The 17,218-nt window shown below is 47.4% G+C and overlaps 1 protein-coding gene across 1 annotated transcript; it reads right to left on the reverse strand.

Annotated features, from left to right (window-relative positions):
• Window positions 1–194: 194 nt before the first annotated feature.
• DDX24 (DEAD-box helicase 24) lies at window positions 195–16,947 on the reverse strand (the record flags this gene model as incomplete). Its single annotated transcript, XM_080707195.1, has 11 exons — window positions 195–284; window positions 1,832–1,900; window positions 3,532–3,650; window positions 4,451–4,699; window positions 6,137–6,266; window positions 7,085–7,273; window positions 7,766–7,841; window positions 9,002–9,517; window positions 9,801–9,954; window positions 11,356–11,871; window positions 16,230–16,947. The coding sequence occupies 11 exons, from the start codon at window positions 16,945–16,947 to the stop codon at window positions 195–197; spliced, it is 2,826 nt and encodes a 941-aa protein (XP_080563321.1).
• Between the last annotated feature and the right edge of the window lie 271 nt (window positions 16,948–17,218).

Raw genomic sequence — 17,218 nt, forward strand, 5'->3', positions numbered from 1 at the left:
ATGTACAGCCTTTTGGGCGAAGCCACTGGGAATGAGGCCTGCCCGTCATGGACTCTGGTAACTTGGTGGGATTTTTGGTATTTATTTTGATGAAGGACCAAATACTTTCTAACTCTGGGCCAGGAAGCCAGGGTCCCTGGCTAACATCCGTTCTGTGAGATCCTGTATGGATCACCCTCCCTCTGTGGGCCTGTTTACTCATTGGAGGAAGTTCTGCCTCTGTTGACATTCTGTTGTGTAAAAGTTGGGACCCGTAGTTCCTCCTTGCCAGGGGTAGCATCCTTCTGTGAGGAAGGCAGAGCTCACTGTCAGCAGTCCTGACTCAGTCACTCACCAGGTCCCCGAGAGTCCAGTTCAAGCATGTCGGGCCAGGCTGGTTGACTGTGCTTGTTTTCCCACCCCGCACTTAAGGAGAAAAGATTTTTATACCAAAGTCCAGAAAAGGGCCTTAGCATTACGCAGGAAGCTTGGTTGTCAGGGCCCCTCTACCTCTCCCTACCTTCAGGGTTCAGCTGCCAGACAGAGAGAGGAAGCTGCAGCTGCCCCATCAGCCCTAGATGTAGAATCCAGGTACTCAACCAGGAGAGAAGCATGCGGCCAGAGATCTGGCCCAGCAGGGCAGCTGCGATACATGGCTCGCTGCTTCCTTTCTTCCTTCCTTCCTTGTTCCTTCCTTCCCTCCTCCCCTCCTTTCTTTCCCCACCTCCTCTGTTCTCTCTATGGCCTGGTAGGGGTTAGGTGGGAGCAAACAGAAACAAGCCATAGAAACTGGCAGGAGGGGAGACTTCTGAGGGCAGAAGCCACCTGTCAGCTCTGGCCAGCAGCTTCCTCATGCACCCACCTGAACATGCCCCTACAGAAGCTCCTGGCGCTGTCCCTCCCCTCCCCAAGATGGCAGAGGTGGGGCACAGACACTGGCTGGCTGAGTGCCGCTAGCCCGTGTCCTCTGCAGGAGCACATGCAGAGTGGTGGGTGTGGAATGGCCTTGGGCTCCTTAACCGAAGGCCACTTCCACAGTTTCATGCTGCAGGGATTTACTAGAATCTACTGGTGCTACTGTGGGAGACTGCTTGACAGCGAGTTGTGCACAGACTGCGTAGCAGACTCCCAGGTCTGACAAATGTCAGAACTGTGTTGCTCTTTTGCCTTGGGGAAAGCCAGAGCCAGGCGCTTTAGCTGAAGGTCCAGGCCCTGGTCCCCACCCTGCCTTTGGCTGGCTTTTGGCTCCAAGGGCTAAGTGACGATGTCACTTTCCCACAGAAATGCAAACCCGACCCTCATCTCCACGTCTGTTTAGTGTCCACCCCTCCCCGCTTTGGGTAGGAGTGTTGGGGGTCTATGACAAATATGCTGGAAAACGGCAGTCTCATTGGGCGTGAACACATGAGGTGCTGGCTGAGGGCTGGGGGCCTATGAGATGGGTCCTGGCCTTCCAGCTGGGCTCTCATGCACAGCAGACCAACCTGGAGCCAGGCATGGTGGTGCACACCTGTAATCCCAGTGCTTGGAAGTCGCAGACAGGAGGGTTGCAGGTTCAAGGCCAGCCTCAGCAATTTAGCAAGAGCCCATTTCAAAATGAAAAGGTGTGTGGGGGGGTCTAAGGTAGAGCTGGGATGTAGAATACCACTGGGTTTAGTCCCCAATACCCAAAGCCAGCAATGGCCCCACTGCTGCCTCTAGCTGGAGATGTTTCCTCTGCAGCTCACCTATGCTGTGCTTTCCAGCCAGAGCTGTGGAAACTCACACAAGGCCCTCTTCTGGAGGATAGACCAGAGAGGGTCACGAGGCCCACGCTGTGGCAGCGGCAGGCTGATGCCTTTTGTGGTCTTACCCTCTGCTCTTCTTTTTCCACAAAAGCACTGTCCTCATTTCCTCCACATCTGCCCTCAGACCTCTGGCTCTGAGGAAAAGCGCAGGGCTTAGGAGCCTGTCTGAATCCCTTCACGGGCAGTGGTCGTCTGCAGCGGATCCCTGGCTTGTCTATGTGGCCAGCCTACATGGCACTCCTGGACAACTCCTCACCCCATGGGGCTGCCTCTTTCTAGTGCAGATGCTGGGAGGAGAGCTCTTTGAGGGCTTCTGTACAGTTGTCACTGCATTACTCTCTTTCGAGAGGACATCATCAGTGGGACTTACTAGGCCACAGAAGGAGCAGGGCCCTTGCTCTGGGCCACTGTCCTGGCCCGGGTCTCAGCTTTGCCACTTACTACCAGGACCCGGCTAAGTCACTTCACCTGAGCTCCAGCCTCCATCTGTGGAGACGGTGTGTGTGCACCGTAGGACTGGTGCTTGAGACAGAATGAGATGTGTGTGGCCACAACTGTAAGGCCTGTGGGAGGCTGCACCTGCCCTCCCTGAAGGAAAACAGAGGAGCGTGCCAGGTGGGAAGCATGCCACCTCAGCAATGACTGGCTTCCCCAAAGTGGGATATGGGGAGCCACCAGACAAGCCCAAGAGCCAAGCACATTGCCACCCTGCTCAGGAAGTAAAGGGGCTGCGGTGCGGTACTGCTCAGAGGCCAAGGCCTGCAACTTCCCTGGGCAGCAGGTGAAGTCAGTTTCTTAGCATTAAACTGGTTTCCTTAACACCTTTGTCATGGCCTCTCAATGCTGGGTACCTCTTGCTGGGGATGCAAGAGCAACACCATCCTCCTGTGGACTCTGCGCTTGAGTGGATTGTGTGAGGATGGATTTTCCTCACTCAGTGGCGGATCCAGGACACTTAAGCTCTGACTATAGACCTCAGTCTCCACACAGGTGAGAGCAGAACAGCCTGTGAGGCTGGCCCTGTTTTATCAAGGGATCTGTTTGGCCCGGGACACGTGGCCTCAGGCCTCCTGTGGCTCAGATGCTGCTCAGGGACCACAGCTTGCTTGGTAACTTCACTGACCACTGCATCCCCGGGAAATGGAGGGTCCCCTGCCCTCCGATGGCCAGGGGCTGAGCTCCCGGGAAGCATTCTTCTAGCTGTTCTGTCTTCTCCTCCTGCCCAGGCCACCAGCAGACACTGGTGGGACACTCCCTGCTGACAGTGCTGTCTTTTAAGACCAAGTTGGTTTTCTGAACTTGCCCTGGGTCCAAAAGGAAGATACCCTGGTATCTTAACCACCCAGTGTTTGCTTCTTCAACTACAAAAAAGGGCATTAAGATTTCTTCTGGCCTTGAAAATTAAATAATTAAAATAGATGAAAAGTGCCTAACAATGGCTGGCACCTGGTTGACAGATGCCTGAATCTGAGTTTAGGCAGCAGGCCATGTGCCCTGTCAGCCACCCAGTGGGGCTCAGTTCCTACCACCATCCTCCCAGCCTCGCGCACTGAGGCTGAGGGAGGCCTGGCTACTTGGGTCTTGGGTTTTCTAGGTCCACTTGTGTGCCCTCTTCAAATCTGTAGGATCCACAGGATTCCTTGGAACAAGCAGCTATGCTGTGCCCCAGTGAGCACATCGGAAGGTTCAGACCGAGCTGTGCAGGGATCTGTGCTTCCCCTCAGGGAAAGCTGGGGTAGCACAGGCCACTTCCCTCAGCACTGACTTCTGTCAGGCCTGAGGGCACCTTGCCCACACCACTCAGCCCAGAAAACACACTGGCAGATGCCATGAGAAGGGTAAGCACAGGCCCTGAGGCATACTGCGTGAGGAACACTGTCACTCCTGCTGGAGGACATAGAAGTGAAAGACACAGTAGTCACAGAGTGAAGGCAAAGCACCCCTGGCTGGGGGGAAAGCCTATTTTCCAAAAGCTTTGGGACAAAAGAATGGGTGTAAGAAACCTGGGCAGGAGTCTGTTCTGCCATGGGTAGAGGCAAGGCTGGAACAAGACCCAAGGGCTTCCCGTGCCTAACCCAGCGACCGCGACTATTAGCTCAACCATAAGGGAAGCCTGTGAGCAGCAACCTTGTCCTGCCTATTTCCTGGTGTGGCTGAGACAGGAAAATGGCCAGCAGCGAGTGGCACAGAGCCAAGCAGCTGGCAGGCTGCTGCTGTGGGAAAGGGCGGGAACAAGAACTGAGGACCTGGCAGGAACATGCCCCAGGTATCTGCAGCCAGAGCCTGTGGTGCTGTGCCCACCCTCCCGAGGGCTAGCAGTGCTGGCCCAGGAGAACGACGACACAAGGGATGAAACAAGCGGCACCTCCACCACCCGTGCTCTGGCCACTAGTAACAGGATGACACTGGCTCTGACCATTGCTTTTAATTCAGCTGAACACACAAGAAGCCTGTAAACACTGGAATACAGACAGATGAAGCTGCTGCATGGAACTCTTACTCCAAACAATGCCAATGTGCATGAGGTCTCTCCTCGTGGGGAGTGGAAGAGTGGGAGCTTTTCCTAATCGCGGTTGGCGATGGAGCTAAATGCAAGAGTAGGAAGGTTTTCACATATAACCAGAGAACAGACACCAATTGCAGGCACAGACACGGTGGCTGGGGCAGTTAACTTGCACTGGTACTTGGCTGTGGTGGCCCCAGAGGCTGCGCTCTTGGCTGCTGCTTCCTCCTCTGTTTGGAGAGACAGCTCAACGCAGACTCACCAATCTTTTGGGGAGCCATGAGCTGGGGCAGCCTGCCGGACTGAGTGGGGTACTTGGTTTTCAGGTCCTCTCTGAACAGCGGCTGGGACAGCAGATGGCGCAGCTCCTTCTTCAGGACCTTCATCTGCTTTTGTCGCCGCCGCTCCTCTTGCTGGTCAGCCTTTCCTCCTGCAGGGACAATACGAACAAGATCGCATTGACTTACTATGGCGTGTAGGCATGTTTTGTTCCCTTCGATGGATAATGAGATGAACAATGTTTTAGAACTACTCTAGGCAGGCAAGATTCTAGAGTCATCTGCAGAAGCTGTGCCGGCTTGACAGGCACTGAATGGCTAACTTCTATTCAGGAGGGTTACATAGAACCACTCTGTCATTTATCCTTAAGAAAACCCTCTGAGAGAGGAATTATCTCCATATTACAGAGGAGATAGCTCAGGCTCAGAGGTGTCACCTGTCTGAGACCAGAACCCAAAACTCAAGGACTGAATTTCCTTCCTACACCCACTTGCTGCCATCTGGTGTCTGGTGACTTGACACCTACAGTCCCTCAGGGGACAGTGAGTACTTCCCTGCAGCCCAGCTCTCCTGTACCTCACACCAGGTGTGGTGATCGCATGTGCAGCGGCGAGCCTAGCAGAAGGACTCCATCCCGCCTGTGGTTGGGAAGAAAGCCCCAGCCTCCATACCTTCACCTGGCCTGAGGCCTGAGCTACAGGGCCTGGCTCCCTTCACCAAACCCACTGCTCTGGCTCCTGCTCCCGGGCTGAGCAGTGCACTTGTTTCTGAGTCTGCTGTCTTGGGATGCCAGCCCCTCAGCTGAGCTGCATCCATGGTGGGGTAGAAGGAGCTCTGCCATGACCTGGGCCACCAGTTCTAGAGGTGGTTCTCTGGCTTCTTACTTTGGAGCACCCTAAGCAAGGGGCAATCAGACAGCCCTGACCCCTTAGCCTATGGCCATGTACAAAGCAGGGCTCAGGCAATGTCTGGAGGGGGCTGTTTCACTGCACAATCCCTTCTGTCTGTGAGCCTCTAGTTCCCATACGTAAAAGGAGAGTAACACCTGCTCAACTCATGTCATGAAACTGGAGGTCAAATGGGAAGATGACATGGAAGTGCTCTGCCAGCTCCAAAGGCAGCTTTAATAGTAATGACAATAAAAATCAATAACTTAAAAAGTGCCACATACTATTTGTCAGGCACTGTCACACACACTTTATACTCCTTAGTCTTCAAAACCACCTCATGGGGTAGGCAGGCAGTTTATTCCATTTCTAGATGTGGAAACTGAGGAAGAGCAGAGGTTAAATAACTTGGCCCAGTCACACAGCCAGTTATGGGGAAGGGTTGGCACTAAACACAGGCTGTCTGGCCAGAAAGCCTGCTCCCGCACGGGACTCCACAGCCTGTCCATGTAGGTCAGAGCAGCTGAGGCTCAGAGACAGGCAAGACAGGGAAGAGGCAAGGACATTCAGCTCATCCAGGACTAGGGGCCATCAGCAAAGAAGGAAAGGGCGCCTTGCTGATTCTGACAGGACCTACACTAGGCAAGAGGTGAAGAGAAAGAGTTGAAAGCACCGTTAGCTGCCACCCGCCCAGGGCTTACCCTTATACATGTCTTCTTCCAGCTCAATCTCAAAGGCAGCAGCTGCCTGCTCAATCCAAGAGTTGTGCAGACAAGCCTGGAAGTTCCGATACTCGGCTTTCTCGATCTGTCTAGCTAAACGGATTCGCTCCTGGAGGGAAAGTAACAGAAGTGTTCATCTAAGAGGTTCAGCATGCTGGGAGGCGAAGGCTCACTGAAGTAGTGTTTCAAAACCACTCCTGAGATCAGTGGTCAGTGCGTGCTGCTCAGCTCTTAGTGAAATGCATTTAAAGCCCAGATGGCAGTCATTACACATATAGGTACACACACCCAATCACAGGGGTCAGCTCCCCCAATAGAAAACCCAAATGCTCCCAGCAGGAGCCCATCCCAGCCTGACTGCCAAGACAGCCAGTTCAGAGTGAACTTTTCCACAGATCACAGCAACACATATAGCCACAGGCCTAGGGCCCCACAGGGCTGCACCTGTACCTGAACCTCAGCCTGGATCTGCCTCTCACAGGGGGTAAATCTCTGGGGGGACCCCCACCCTGCTTGGTCCCTGACACTGTGGCTCCCAGTCCACAGCATGCACACATGAATGCCCAATGAGTTAAAGGAACACTTGTAGGCGGGACTGACGGGCTCCTGCTTCAGAGATGCACCAAACCTTTAGTATTGGCCTCAGGGAGACACACATGTTCATCATCCTCAGGTGGGATGTCCCAGGGCCACCCTCCCCGCACTGTCCAACGGGGTTAGGGGTGGCTGGACACTTCAAGGCCGGCAATAAAGAAGTAGCTGAGGGAAAAAATATCTCAGACATCTGGCTACTCCCCTTTCTCCCTGCTCCCAGCCCGGTGTTCCAGTGCCTCCCTGTTCAGCTGTCCAGTCCTGAACTTTCCCTCAGTTTCTAAGGTGAGGCTGCCAGAATGGCACAGCACGTGCACTAGGGTCTGAACTTTTCACCTTGACTACGTCCATGTACTTGGTCTGCACAGGGAACAGTGGGATGTCCTCATCTTTCTTGAGGGTTTTGTAAATCTTCTTAAAGTGGATCACATCCTCTGGCCCGATCAGCATCAGGCTGAGGCCTTCACTTGTAGCGCGGGCAGTTCGACCACTTCGGTGGATATAAATCTCTGAGGTGCGAGGGACCTGCCAAGCAGGAAGAGGGGTTAACACATGGCCTTGCCAAACCCTGTCCTTCCCTTCAGGGCCGCACCCCCAAACCAGATATTCCTCCCACCAGCCAGGCAGGCAGGTGCCTCTCCAGCAGCATGGACCAATCTAGTCCTTCCGCTTGGACCCATACTCACTGTGTGTGTTTTGCCCATTCATCGTTTTTTCTTTATAAACTATCCCAGTATTCTATTATAACAACAGAAGACAGACTAAGAAACATGCTTAATTTACTACTACCCAATTCATGAAGCTGATGGAGGGTATCACAGAGCTTGGAGAGAAGGGCTACTTATTAGACTACGCCAAGGTTTTTCTGAGACAGTCTTTTATCAGTGTTTCAAAAGTAGACACAGTGGGAATTATCTGTTGCAGAAGCTCTTGGGCCAGTAATCCTTCCCTCCCCCAACCACTGCTTTAAAAAGTTTTCCACTTGATGCAGGAAAATGCTCTCAAACTCCCAGATACCTGGTAATGGATGACATGCTGGACTTTAGGAATATCGAGACCCCGAGCTGCCACATCCGTTGCCAAAAGAACACAGCTGTGGTAGAGACAGAAAGCACATTCATAATTAAAACCAACAGCAACCATTAATCAAATTCTCACCACCTTGAGCATTCTAAACAGTACAATCCTTGCTACCCTGTAGGACAATACTTTTATTTCTCCTTTATAAATAGAGAAATGGAGAGATTAGCTTCTCAAAGTATGTATAGGTCTATACGGGTGTGGAGTCAAGATCCAACCTGGACTCACTGTCCCAACCCACACGTCACACTCTGGAAAGGCAAATGGCCACCCCAGAGAATTCAATGAGGCGAACGGACAAAAGCATGATGCGATGCAGCCTGCACTGCCACTTGCAGGTGGGAACAAGCAAGCTGGTCAGCTTTTACAGACTCATTTTTCATCTGCAAAATGAAAGTAATGGTGATAACAATAAGTGATGGTAGTTGGACTACAGTGTGTGACTCAGGGTCACTCTATGGCTGAGCTACATCCCCAGACTTTAAGACAAGGTATTGCTAAATTGCCCAGGCTGGCCTCCAACTTACAGTCCTCCTGGTTAAGTCTCCCAAGTCACTGGGATTATAGCTGTAAACCATCACATCCAGCCAGATTAGTAATTACTAAAGCCAATATTTAGCAAGCACATACTATGTGCCAGATGCAGCACAAACACTTTAGATGCATGAAATGAATTCTTGGATCACTTTATTCTTACAACCCTATGAAGTAGCTTCTATTATTATCCCAACTTAAGAAAATGAAGCACAGAAAAGCTAAATAACTTGACTAGCTAGAAAGAAAAGGAGTCAGGATTTGATTTCAGTCATTCTGGTTCCAGAGTCTCATTTTCACCAAAATTTACCTGCTCCTTCTGAAGTATGTGAGAAGTGACTGTGATAATGGAACTCAAGTGCAAGCACAGAACTTTGTTGTCTAAGGGTTCAATAATGGTAGGTATTATCACCATACTGTTTAGGAAATTTAGCATAAGGCATTAATAGCAACCAAATACATGAAATGAGGGTATCCCTGCCAAATATTTTGCAAATAAACAAAAAGCTACCTTCTAGAGACAGAACCCCTATGACAGAAGGTGGCTTCCCGTCATTTCCCTACCATTGCGGGCCCCCCTCAGCCCAGTGGCTGGAGGCCAGACCTCTGGAGCAGGCTAGGTACGTGCTCTGGACTTACTCTTCCAAACGGGCAAACTGCTCCAAGTTTCGGAGCCTCTGCTTCTGGTGCATGCAGGCATGTAGGGTCAGCGGCATGATATCCAGGACTTTGAGGAGCCCAGAGAGGCGTTTGATGCAGGAGATGCTGTTGGCAAACACTAAGCTGCGGCCTGGATATTGCATCAGGAAGTAGTACAGATACAAGTCTTTTTCATCTGTCTCACAATGGATCTTGGTCTCCGTCAGCGTCTCCACAGTGCCCTCATTCCTTGTGAGGTCAATGACTTTCGGCTTGCCCCTCATGCCAATCTTCTGTATGAGGAGGTCAAGTTTGGAGGTTTTGTCCATTTTCTTGACATGTTTCTTATGAAGGATTCGAGCTGGAGCTTGATGTACCAGGGTCAGGGTGGCAGAGAAAACAAGCGTCTGTCTCTTTGGGTTGTACTGGGAGTCATTGAGCATCTCTAGCAGCTGTGAGAGCTCAGCAAAATGGCCTTTCTCAACCATCCGGTCAGCCTCATCCACCACCAGGCACCTGCGGATCCAAACAGGGCAACACTGTTAGTTACTGACAGGTAAGAGACATCTCCCATAGCACACCCTATTCACACCCCACCACACTTCCATCCACACACACATGCAGCACCCCGCTATGACCCCTCAAACCAGTCTCCCTCATGCATGCTTGGTTTTCTAAAGGAGATGGCCTGGGTGGTATGACACTGTGGCTTTCTGTGACAGGGAGAAGGCACTGCACAGGCCATTACCTCAGGCTTACTTCAGAGTGGGTAAGGGAGAGGGAGGATACCACCTCTCACCTCAGCTGCCGAAGATTGCTCAAATGAGAGTGTCTTTCTTTAACTAGCTCCCACAGCCGTCCTGGAGTGGCGACCACAATCTCCGGACGGCGGTTCAGCATCCTCTGCTGTTTCTGTGTTGACATCCCACCAACTAAAATAGCAGTTTTAATTCCTATGGACAGAAAACACAAGGAACACTGTTATTCAGTCTATCTATTTTCTTACGTGGCTAATACAGTAGCATAATCTCTAGCACAGCTTCCTGCTCAAGGCAGTGTTAAAAGAGCTGGTTTGAGCCAGGCATGGTGGTGCAGGCTTATAATCCCAGTACTTGGGAGACTGAGACAGGAGGATCACAGGTTCACAGCCAACCTCAGCTACTTAGAGAGGCCCTCCACAACTTAGTGAGACCCTGTTTCATAATAAAAAATAAAATATAGGGCTGGAGTGTAGCTACTTCAGAGGTAGAATGCCCCTGGGTTCAATCCCTAGTAACGAGGAAAAAAAAAAAAAAAAAAAAAAAAAAAGGCTGGCCTGGCTAGACCGTTAAAGCACTCCTACTAAAGGACTCACTAAGTACTCCATGATCTGGACTCTACTTCTCCAATGTCAATCCCTCCTACCCCCCCCACCCCCATCAGTCATGCTTACCTCTGACACTCAGGGACACTTGGACAGTAGTGTACACTAGAAAGAATGCTACCTGCAGCTGTAACATACCTCCCCTCAGAAATCCTTCCCATTACCCTAAATTAGTCAATCTGGGATTCCTCTAATGCCTAGTGTTTTGTTTTTCTCTTTAGTGGATAATTTCATATAGTATTCAGTGTAGGAATAAACACATAGGATCAGCAAAAGTACTTAACGAAGTGCCTTGCACATAGTAAGAACTTGATAATCAATGCTTTCATTATAAAATTAAAACTCCCATTGTGAAATCCTTCCCCAAAGGAATTTTCTAGAGCAGCAATTAGCAAGCATTTTGGGGGGGAGGAGGGGTACTGAGTATTGAACCCAGGGGCATTTTTATCTCCAAACTATACCCCCAGCCCTATTTAATTTTTTATTTTGAAACAGTCTCACTAAGTGCTTGAGGCTGGGCTCAAAAACTACAATCCTCCTATCGCAGCCTCCCAAGTACTAGAATTACAGGTGTTCCCTACCATGATGCCCGGGTAGCAAACATTTCTAAAAGATTACTAGCAGACATTACTGACCTCATGGGCCAGACGGTCTGTCATAACTGACTCCACTCCATTTCATCATTGTAATTCAAAAGCAGCCACAACAATATATAACCATTAGTGTAATTATATTTTATAAAACTTTATTCACAAAATCCTCTGTCCTAAACATCCATAATACCCAATATTTCCTATGCATCTAGAATGGCTTTAGCTATATAGTATCCTTGGGAGAACTGAGAAAATGTCACTCAATCTTCTCTAGGGCTGATTCCAAGGCAGATGAGAAAGGTTTCTATTAAGAGTGCAAGAGCCACAGCTCATTCAGCTCTACCACCTAGCATTAGGATTTGCTCAGGAAATATGTATTAAGTGAAGCCAAACCTTACCTGTAAACTTGGCCACAGCATCAATATGCTGCTTGACTTGGACAGCCAGCTCCCGAGTGGGAGTCAGAACCAGCCCAAGCAGAGGGCGCTTTGGCTGTGCTTTACAGGGAGCAATTTTGCCCTCCAACTCCTGCTTGAACTTTATGGTCATATCTTCATCAAGCTTTTCCTCTTCGTCCTCATTCTGTTTGGGCACAGCCTTCTCTGTGATCATGGAAGAAGGCCCTTCACCAGCATCATCATCATCACCACAGAAAAGTGGTGCCTGGCTGGAAACAGAGACACCATTCTTGGCTCCAGCCTCAAGGGGCAGTGCTTCACTCTCAAGCCCAGTCGCAGGCAACACTTCAGACTCAGTTCCAGCCTTTCCTGGTGATTCAATCTCGGTCCCATCCGTAGTCCTGGTCTCTCCAAGTAGCTCTCTAGTATTACTTGGGATGAGTAAGGGCTTCCTCTTCTGCCACTGCAACACTGCATGAATCATTGGAATGGCAAAGGCAAGAGTTTTCCCACTTCCTTAGAAGTAAAACAAAACCAGAAGTAGTGTGAATCAACAGATGCATATACTTTTGTTTTCTTTTGCACAAAATAAGGGACCCGGCAATAGCCAGGTACCAACCTGCCCAAACCAAAGCTCCTCTACTATGTATAGGTTCCTCCAGAGCATGGCAGCTAGAGGGACCTAGGAAATTAGAAACCCAAGGAAAAACCTTAAGAGTCTGGCACTGAGACCTGAGGTCACCAGCGATGAACTACAAATATCCAAGCAATGAAAACATAAAGAAACAAAGAGCAAGGTTTGCATGTTTTGTTGGAATGGGAAAAGTAGGTGGGTGGAGAATGGGAATCTGAATGATACTTTTCTAAAACCTTTTTTCAGTGAGAAAGAAAAATTTTCTTGGTTGTTCAGAAAAATTTAATATAATGTTTTAACCTTCAAATACAAATGGAGCCCAAATTTACATCATGTAGAGATAAAGAAACAAGACACCTCAAGTGGAAAATTAAAAATATAGCAATCTCTTCCCTAAATGCTATTTCAATTTCCATAGTTTCATTATTCATTGTCAGTGATAGTCCAAAAATATTACATGTGTGGTGGCAACTTAGACCTTTTCAAAATACAGAGTAAAAAATAGGACTGGGGTGTTGCTCAGAGGTAGAATGCCCTTGAGTTCAATCCCAATACCGCAAAACAATCAAAATATTACATGGAATATTCCAGAAAAAATTACTTTGTAAGTTTTAAACTGCACACCATTCCAAGTAGTGTGATGAAATCTCATACTGTCAAACTCCATCCTATACAAGACACAACTCTTTAAGGTACAAAAGCAGTGATGCAGGAAGTTCTGGTATGTCAAAAAGAAGCTGTAAAGTACTTGTTTTAATTGAAAAAGGTAAAAGTTCTGAACATAATTAAGAAATGAAAAAATAATCATTTGGTAAGGCCACTACGATCTACACTAAGGAGGAATTTTCTATCCATAAAATATGAAGGAAAAGGAAATCAGTGCCAGTTTTGCTGTCACACCTCAAGCTGGAAAAGTTATAGCCACAGTGCTTGGTTAAGATGTGAAATGCATTTAGCAGGGCATGGTGGCACATGCTTGAAATCCCAGTACTTGGGAGTCTGAGACAGGAGGATTGCACAGGTTTGAAGCCAGCCTTAGCTACTTAGTGAGGCTCTCAGCAACTTAGTGAGACCCTGTTTCCAAATAAAATAGAAAATAGGTCTGGTAGTATAGCCCAGAGGTAGAAGGGCCCTGGGTTCCATCCCCAGTACCAAGAAAGAAAAAAAAAAAAGAGAGAGAGATGTGAAATGCATTAAGAGAGAGAGAGAGAGAGAGAGTGTGAGTGTGTGTGTGTGTGTGTGTGTGTGTGTGTGTATGAGTGTAGGAAAAAACACTAGCGATTGGGTTCAGTATTAAGTGTAGTTTCAGGAGATCTTGGAAAGCATCCTCCCAAGATGGGAGAACTGCTGTAATTCCAAAGTGAAAATGCTACAGGTAGAAGCAAATAAATACTCTCTGGAGAAAAACTTCATCATAAGGCTTCAAAGAATTTTCACAAATAATTTTTAATGCAAATGAGCAGCTCTAACTAGAGTAGCCACACAAAGAAATAAGGTATTACAAGCAAGAGCTGTAAGGAAAAAAAAAAAGATAGCAAAAATTGACTCATCACCTGGTGAGAATAGAAAGTGGTATAATCTCTTTGGAAAACTTCTAAAAAATTACATTTACCAGTCATTTCACACCCAGGTTATTTACCCAACAGAAATTAAAGCATATATACCTGCAAAGGTTGGCACACTAATATTTATAGCAGCTTTATTTGTAATAGCCAAAAAATTAGAAGAAACACATAAATGTCCCATCAGTAGATTAGCAAATCATGCTCTATCCTACTACTCATCAATAAAAAGGAATCAACTATTAGTACTTGCAAAAACATGGCTTAATCTCAAATTACGCAGAGTAAAAAAAGAGCCAGAGGCCTCCCTCCCCAAAGAACATATGGCTTCATATATAAAATCCCAGAAAATGCAAACTAATCTATAGTGATAATAGAGAGCCTATCAGTGGTTTCCTGGAGAGGAACATGGAGAAGTGAGGGTAGCAAGTCTGGGACTGAATTACAAACTCAAGACACCTTTTGGGAGTAATAGATGTATTTATTACCACATAAGCAGCAGTTTATTCATAAACCAAAATACTGTCCCAAATCTTTTTAAAATTCTAGACCTTCAGATGTACATGTTCATGGGGGAAAGCTGTGGTATAGATCCATATGTCAGGTTCCAACCAATAATGCTCAGCCTTGCCTCTCTCCCTTCCACAGACCCACCTACTTCCAGGACTCTGTGCATACCAGAGGTCCACAAAATGCTGAACAGTACACAGACCTAGCTTAGATTTTATGAAAGCTGTCTATTCTCTGTGAGGCTGTTTCCCTATTCAAGAAATGGGAACAAAGTTATATACCTCAGGGTGGTTATGGGAACTCAGTTCATCCACATAAAGCACTTAACCCAGTTCAGGACACGTGTGTGTATGTGTGTGTGTGTGTGTGTGTGTGTGTGTGTGTGTGTGTGTTACTAGGGGTGGAACCCAGGGGCTTTTCTACCTCCGGGCTATACTCCCAGACCTATTTTATACTTTATTTGGAAACAAGGTCTAAGTTGCTGAGAGCCTAACTCAGTAACTGAAGCTGGCTTCGAACCTGTGCAATCCACCTGTCTCAGCCTCTCAAACTTGGGATTACAAGTGTGCGCCACCTCACCCGGCACAGGACACATCTTAAATGTCCCCAGTACATGTTCTAAGTTATTCTTACCTTCATTCCCCTTTCCTGGAGTTTTTTTGCTCTTCCAAATATATGTCCTCATAGAGAATCTCATCCCAAGTTTCCTGACCACTCTTTCAGAAATCCAAGGCATAAAGTGCCTAGATAGTCTATCTAGTCTTACAGGGTACAATATAGCAGCCACTAAACACATACAGCTACTGAACACTCTGACACATGCTGCAAATTTAAAATACACCCAAGATTTTTTAAATTTAGTAAAAAACATAGGAATGCAATATATCTCATTAATAATCTTAAGTGAATTACATTTTGGTATACTTTGGATATAACTGATTATATATGTATTGTTGAAATTAATTTTTACCTTTTTCAACTTTTTTTTTTTGAGGGTTTGGGGATAGAACCTAGGGGCATTTGACCTCTGAGCTATATCCCCTGCCCTATTTTTTATTCTCTATTTTGAAACAGGGTCTCACTAAGTTGCAGAGGGCCTCACTAAGTAGCTGAGGCTGTTCACAAACCGCGATCCTCCAGTCTCAGCCTCCCAAATTCTGGGATTACAAGCGTGCGCCACCACGCCCAGCTCTTTTTCAACTTCTTAAAAATGTGGTTCCTAGAAAATTTAAAATTATATATGTGATTCACATTATTATATATATACATATATGTATATATACATATATATATATGGAGGGGTACTGGGGTTCCTGGAAGCCCTTCTACCTCCAGGCTACACTCCCAGACCTAATTTTTTTTTGGTATATTTTTATTTGGAAACAGGGTCTCTTAAGCCAGCGTGGCTGGCTTCGAACCTGCGCGATCCTCCTGTCTCTGCCTCCCAAGCACGGGGATTACAAGTGTGAGCCACCACGCCCGGCCACATTATTATATTTCTACTAGATAATGCTGGAGTACAAATTCTTCCCCCAGTCAATAGTCAATTTGTAAGTCAACAAGTCATTATTTCCAAAAGTCTTGGCTTAAGGAATGAAGGAACTTTAAACACAACCCTCACAACTCACACCTGAATCAACCTACAAAATCCATTCAATGCCTATCCACCATGCTGATCAATGACAAGAAACCCATTAACTCCCAAAGCAACCCTTTGTACATTTGGATAACTCTTGAGAATTAGATGGTTTTTCCTTATACTGATAAAGATCTACTTCTCTCTCTAGCAGGCTGATTTTAGACCTATCTTACTCCTTTGGGCCACTTAGAAAAGACTCAAGAACAGGAAAAAACACTATCTACAGATCACTTAGAGTGTACTGCACAAACCTTAGTACAGTATTTAACTTTCACGGGCAATAAGTACTGCTGTTACTCCACTTTATACCCCCGCTTTTTTACCCCACAGGACTCAGCAAGATAAAGATAGGGTACCAAAATCAGAAGAGGGCAGAATTCAACTCAGAGGTAGCTGACTGGCCCACGCCTTCACTGAGCACTGTTTTTGTAGTTATGTTCTCACCACTACCTCTTCCAGCTTTCCAGCCTATCAGCAGCCACAAACACAGCACAGAAAGTGATCCTGACCTGGAAAGAACTGTCCTTACCTGTCTCAGCAGCCCCAAGGATGTCCATTCGGTCACGGATGGCAGGAACCAAGGTCAGAGCTTGGATTGGTGTGGGTGCAGAGAAGCCTAGAAAGCTAAGTGCACGAAGAACTGACTTGGGCACAAACAGGTCCTTCCAAGCTGACACATCTGCCTTCTGGTCATGCACTTCAGGTACCCATGTCTTTACTTTTTTGGGCACTTTAGGGGCAATGCTCTGGGAAGGCTCTAATATTTTTTTCCCTTTGTTTTTCTTCTTTTTTGGAACATTCTGTACCTGGCTTTCTGATGCCACCTCCTCTAGCTCTGGATCAGGACAAATGATGTCATCTTCCTGGGATTCTGGCTTAGCATCTGTGACTTCCAATTCTTTCTGAGTTGTGCTTCCTTCAGTAACCAGCACCACATCTTTACTCTTCTTCAATTTGATCTTTTTCTTTGGAGAAACAGACTCTCCTTCCTCTTCTTCTGAAGTAGCTTGTGTCTTTCTCTTCTTGAGATCTTCCTTTGAGAAGAGATTGGAGGGATTCTTGGCAGGGGAGACTAACCGGTAATCTGTCAGTTCCTCAAAGCACACCAAGTCATCCATCTGTCCATCAGCAAACATGTTTGGGTCAATCTTAACCTGTTTCCATTTTCCTACAACTTTGATGCCCTTTGTCTGAAACTTGCCATGCTGTGGTGGCTTTGGCCTTGATTTTGTCTCCTTCAACTTCATGGCTGCTGTAAAGCAAAAAATGTTCCTTTAGGGTAGTGAAATCTTGAAAAACAAGATTCTGAAGCAACAAATATTTTCTAAGCAACTTATTAAGTTCTAGGCTCTGCAGAGAACCGAGGACACTAAGATGGCTGTAAGAAAGATGCTCCAACCTAGAGAAGATGCTCCCAGCTAGAGAAAGAAATGCACCATGGAACAGGCAACATGACCAGGAGCAAAGGGGACAAGAGATGGAGCAAGGACATATTAGCTAAAAACTGGTCTGGATTTC

The sequence above is a fragment of the Muscardinus avellanarius genome (genome assembly GCF_963383645.1).
Source record: "Muscardinus avellanarius genome assembly, chromosome: 12".
Taxonomy (NCBI): Eukaryota; Metazoa; Chordata; class Mammalia; order Rodentia; family Gliridae; genus Muscardinus; species Muscardinus avellanarius.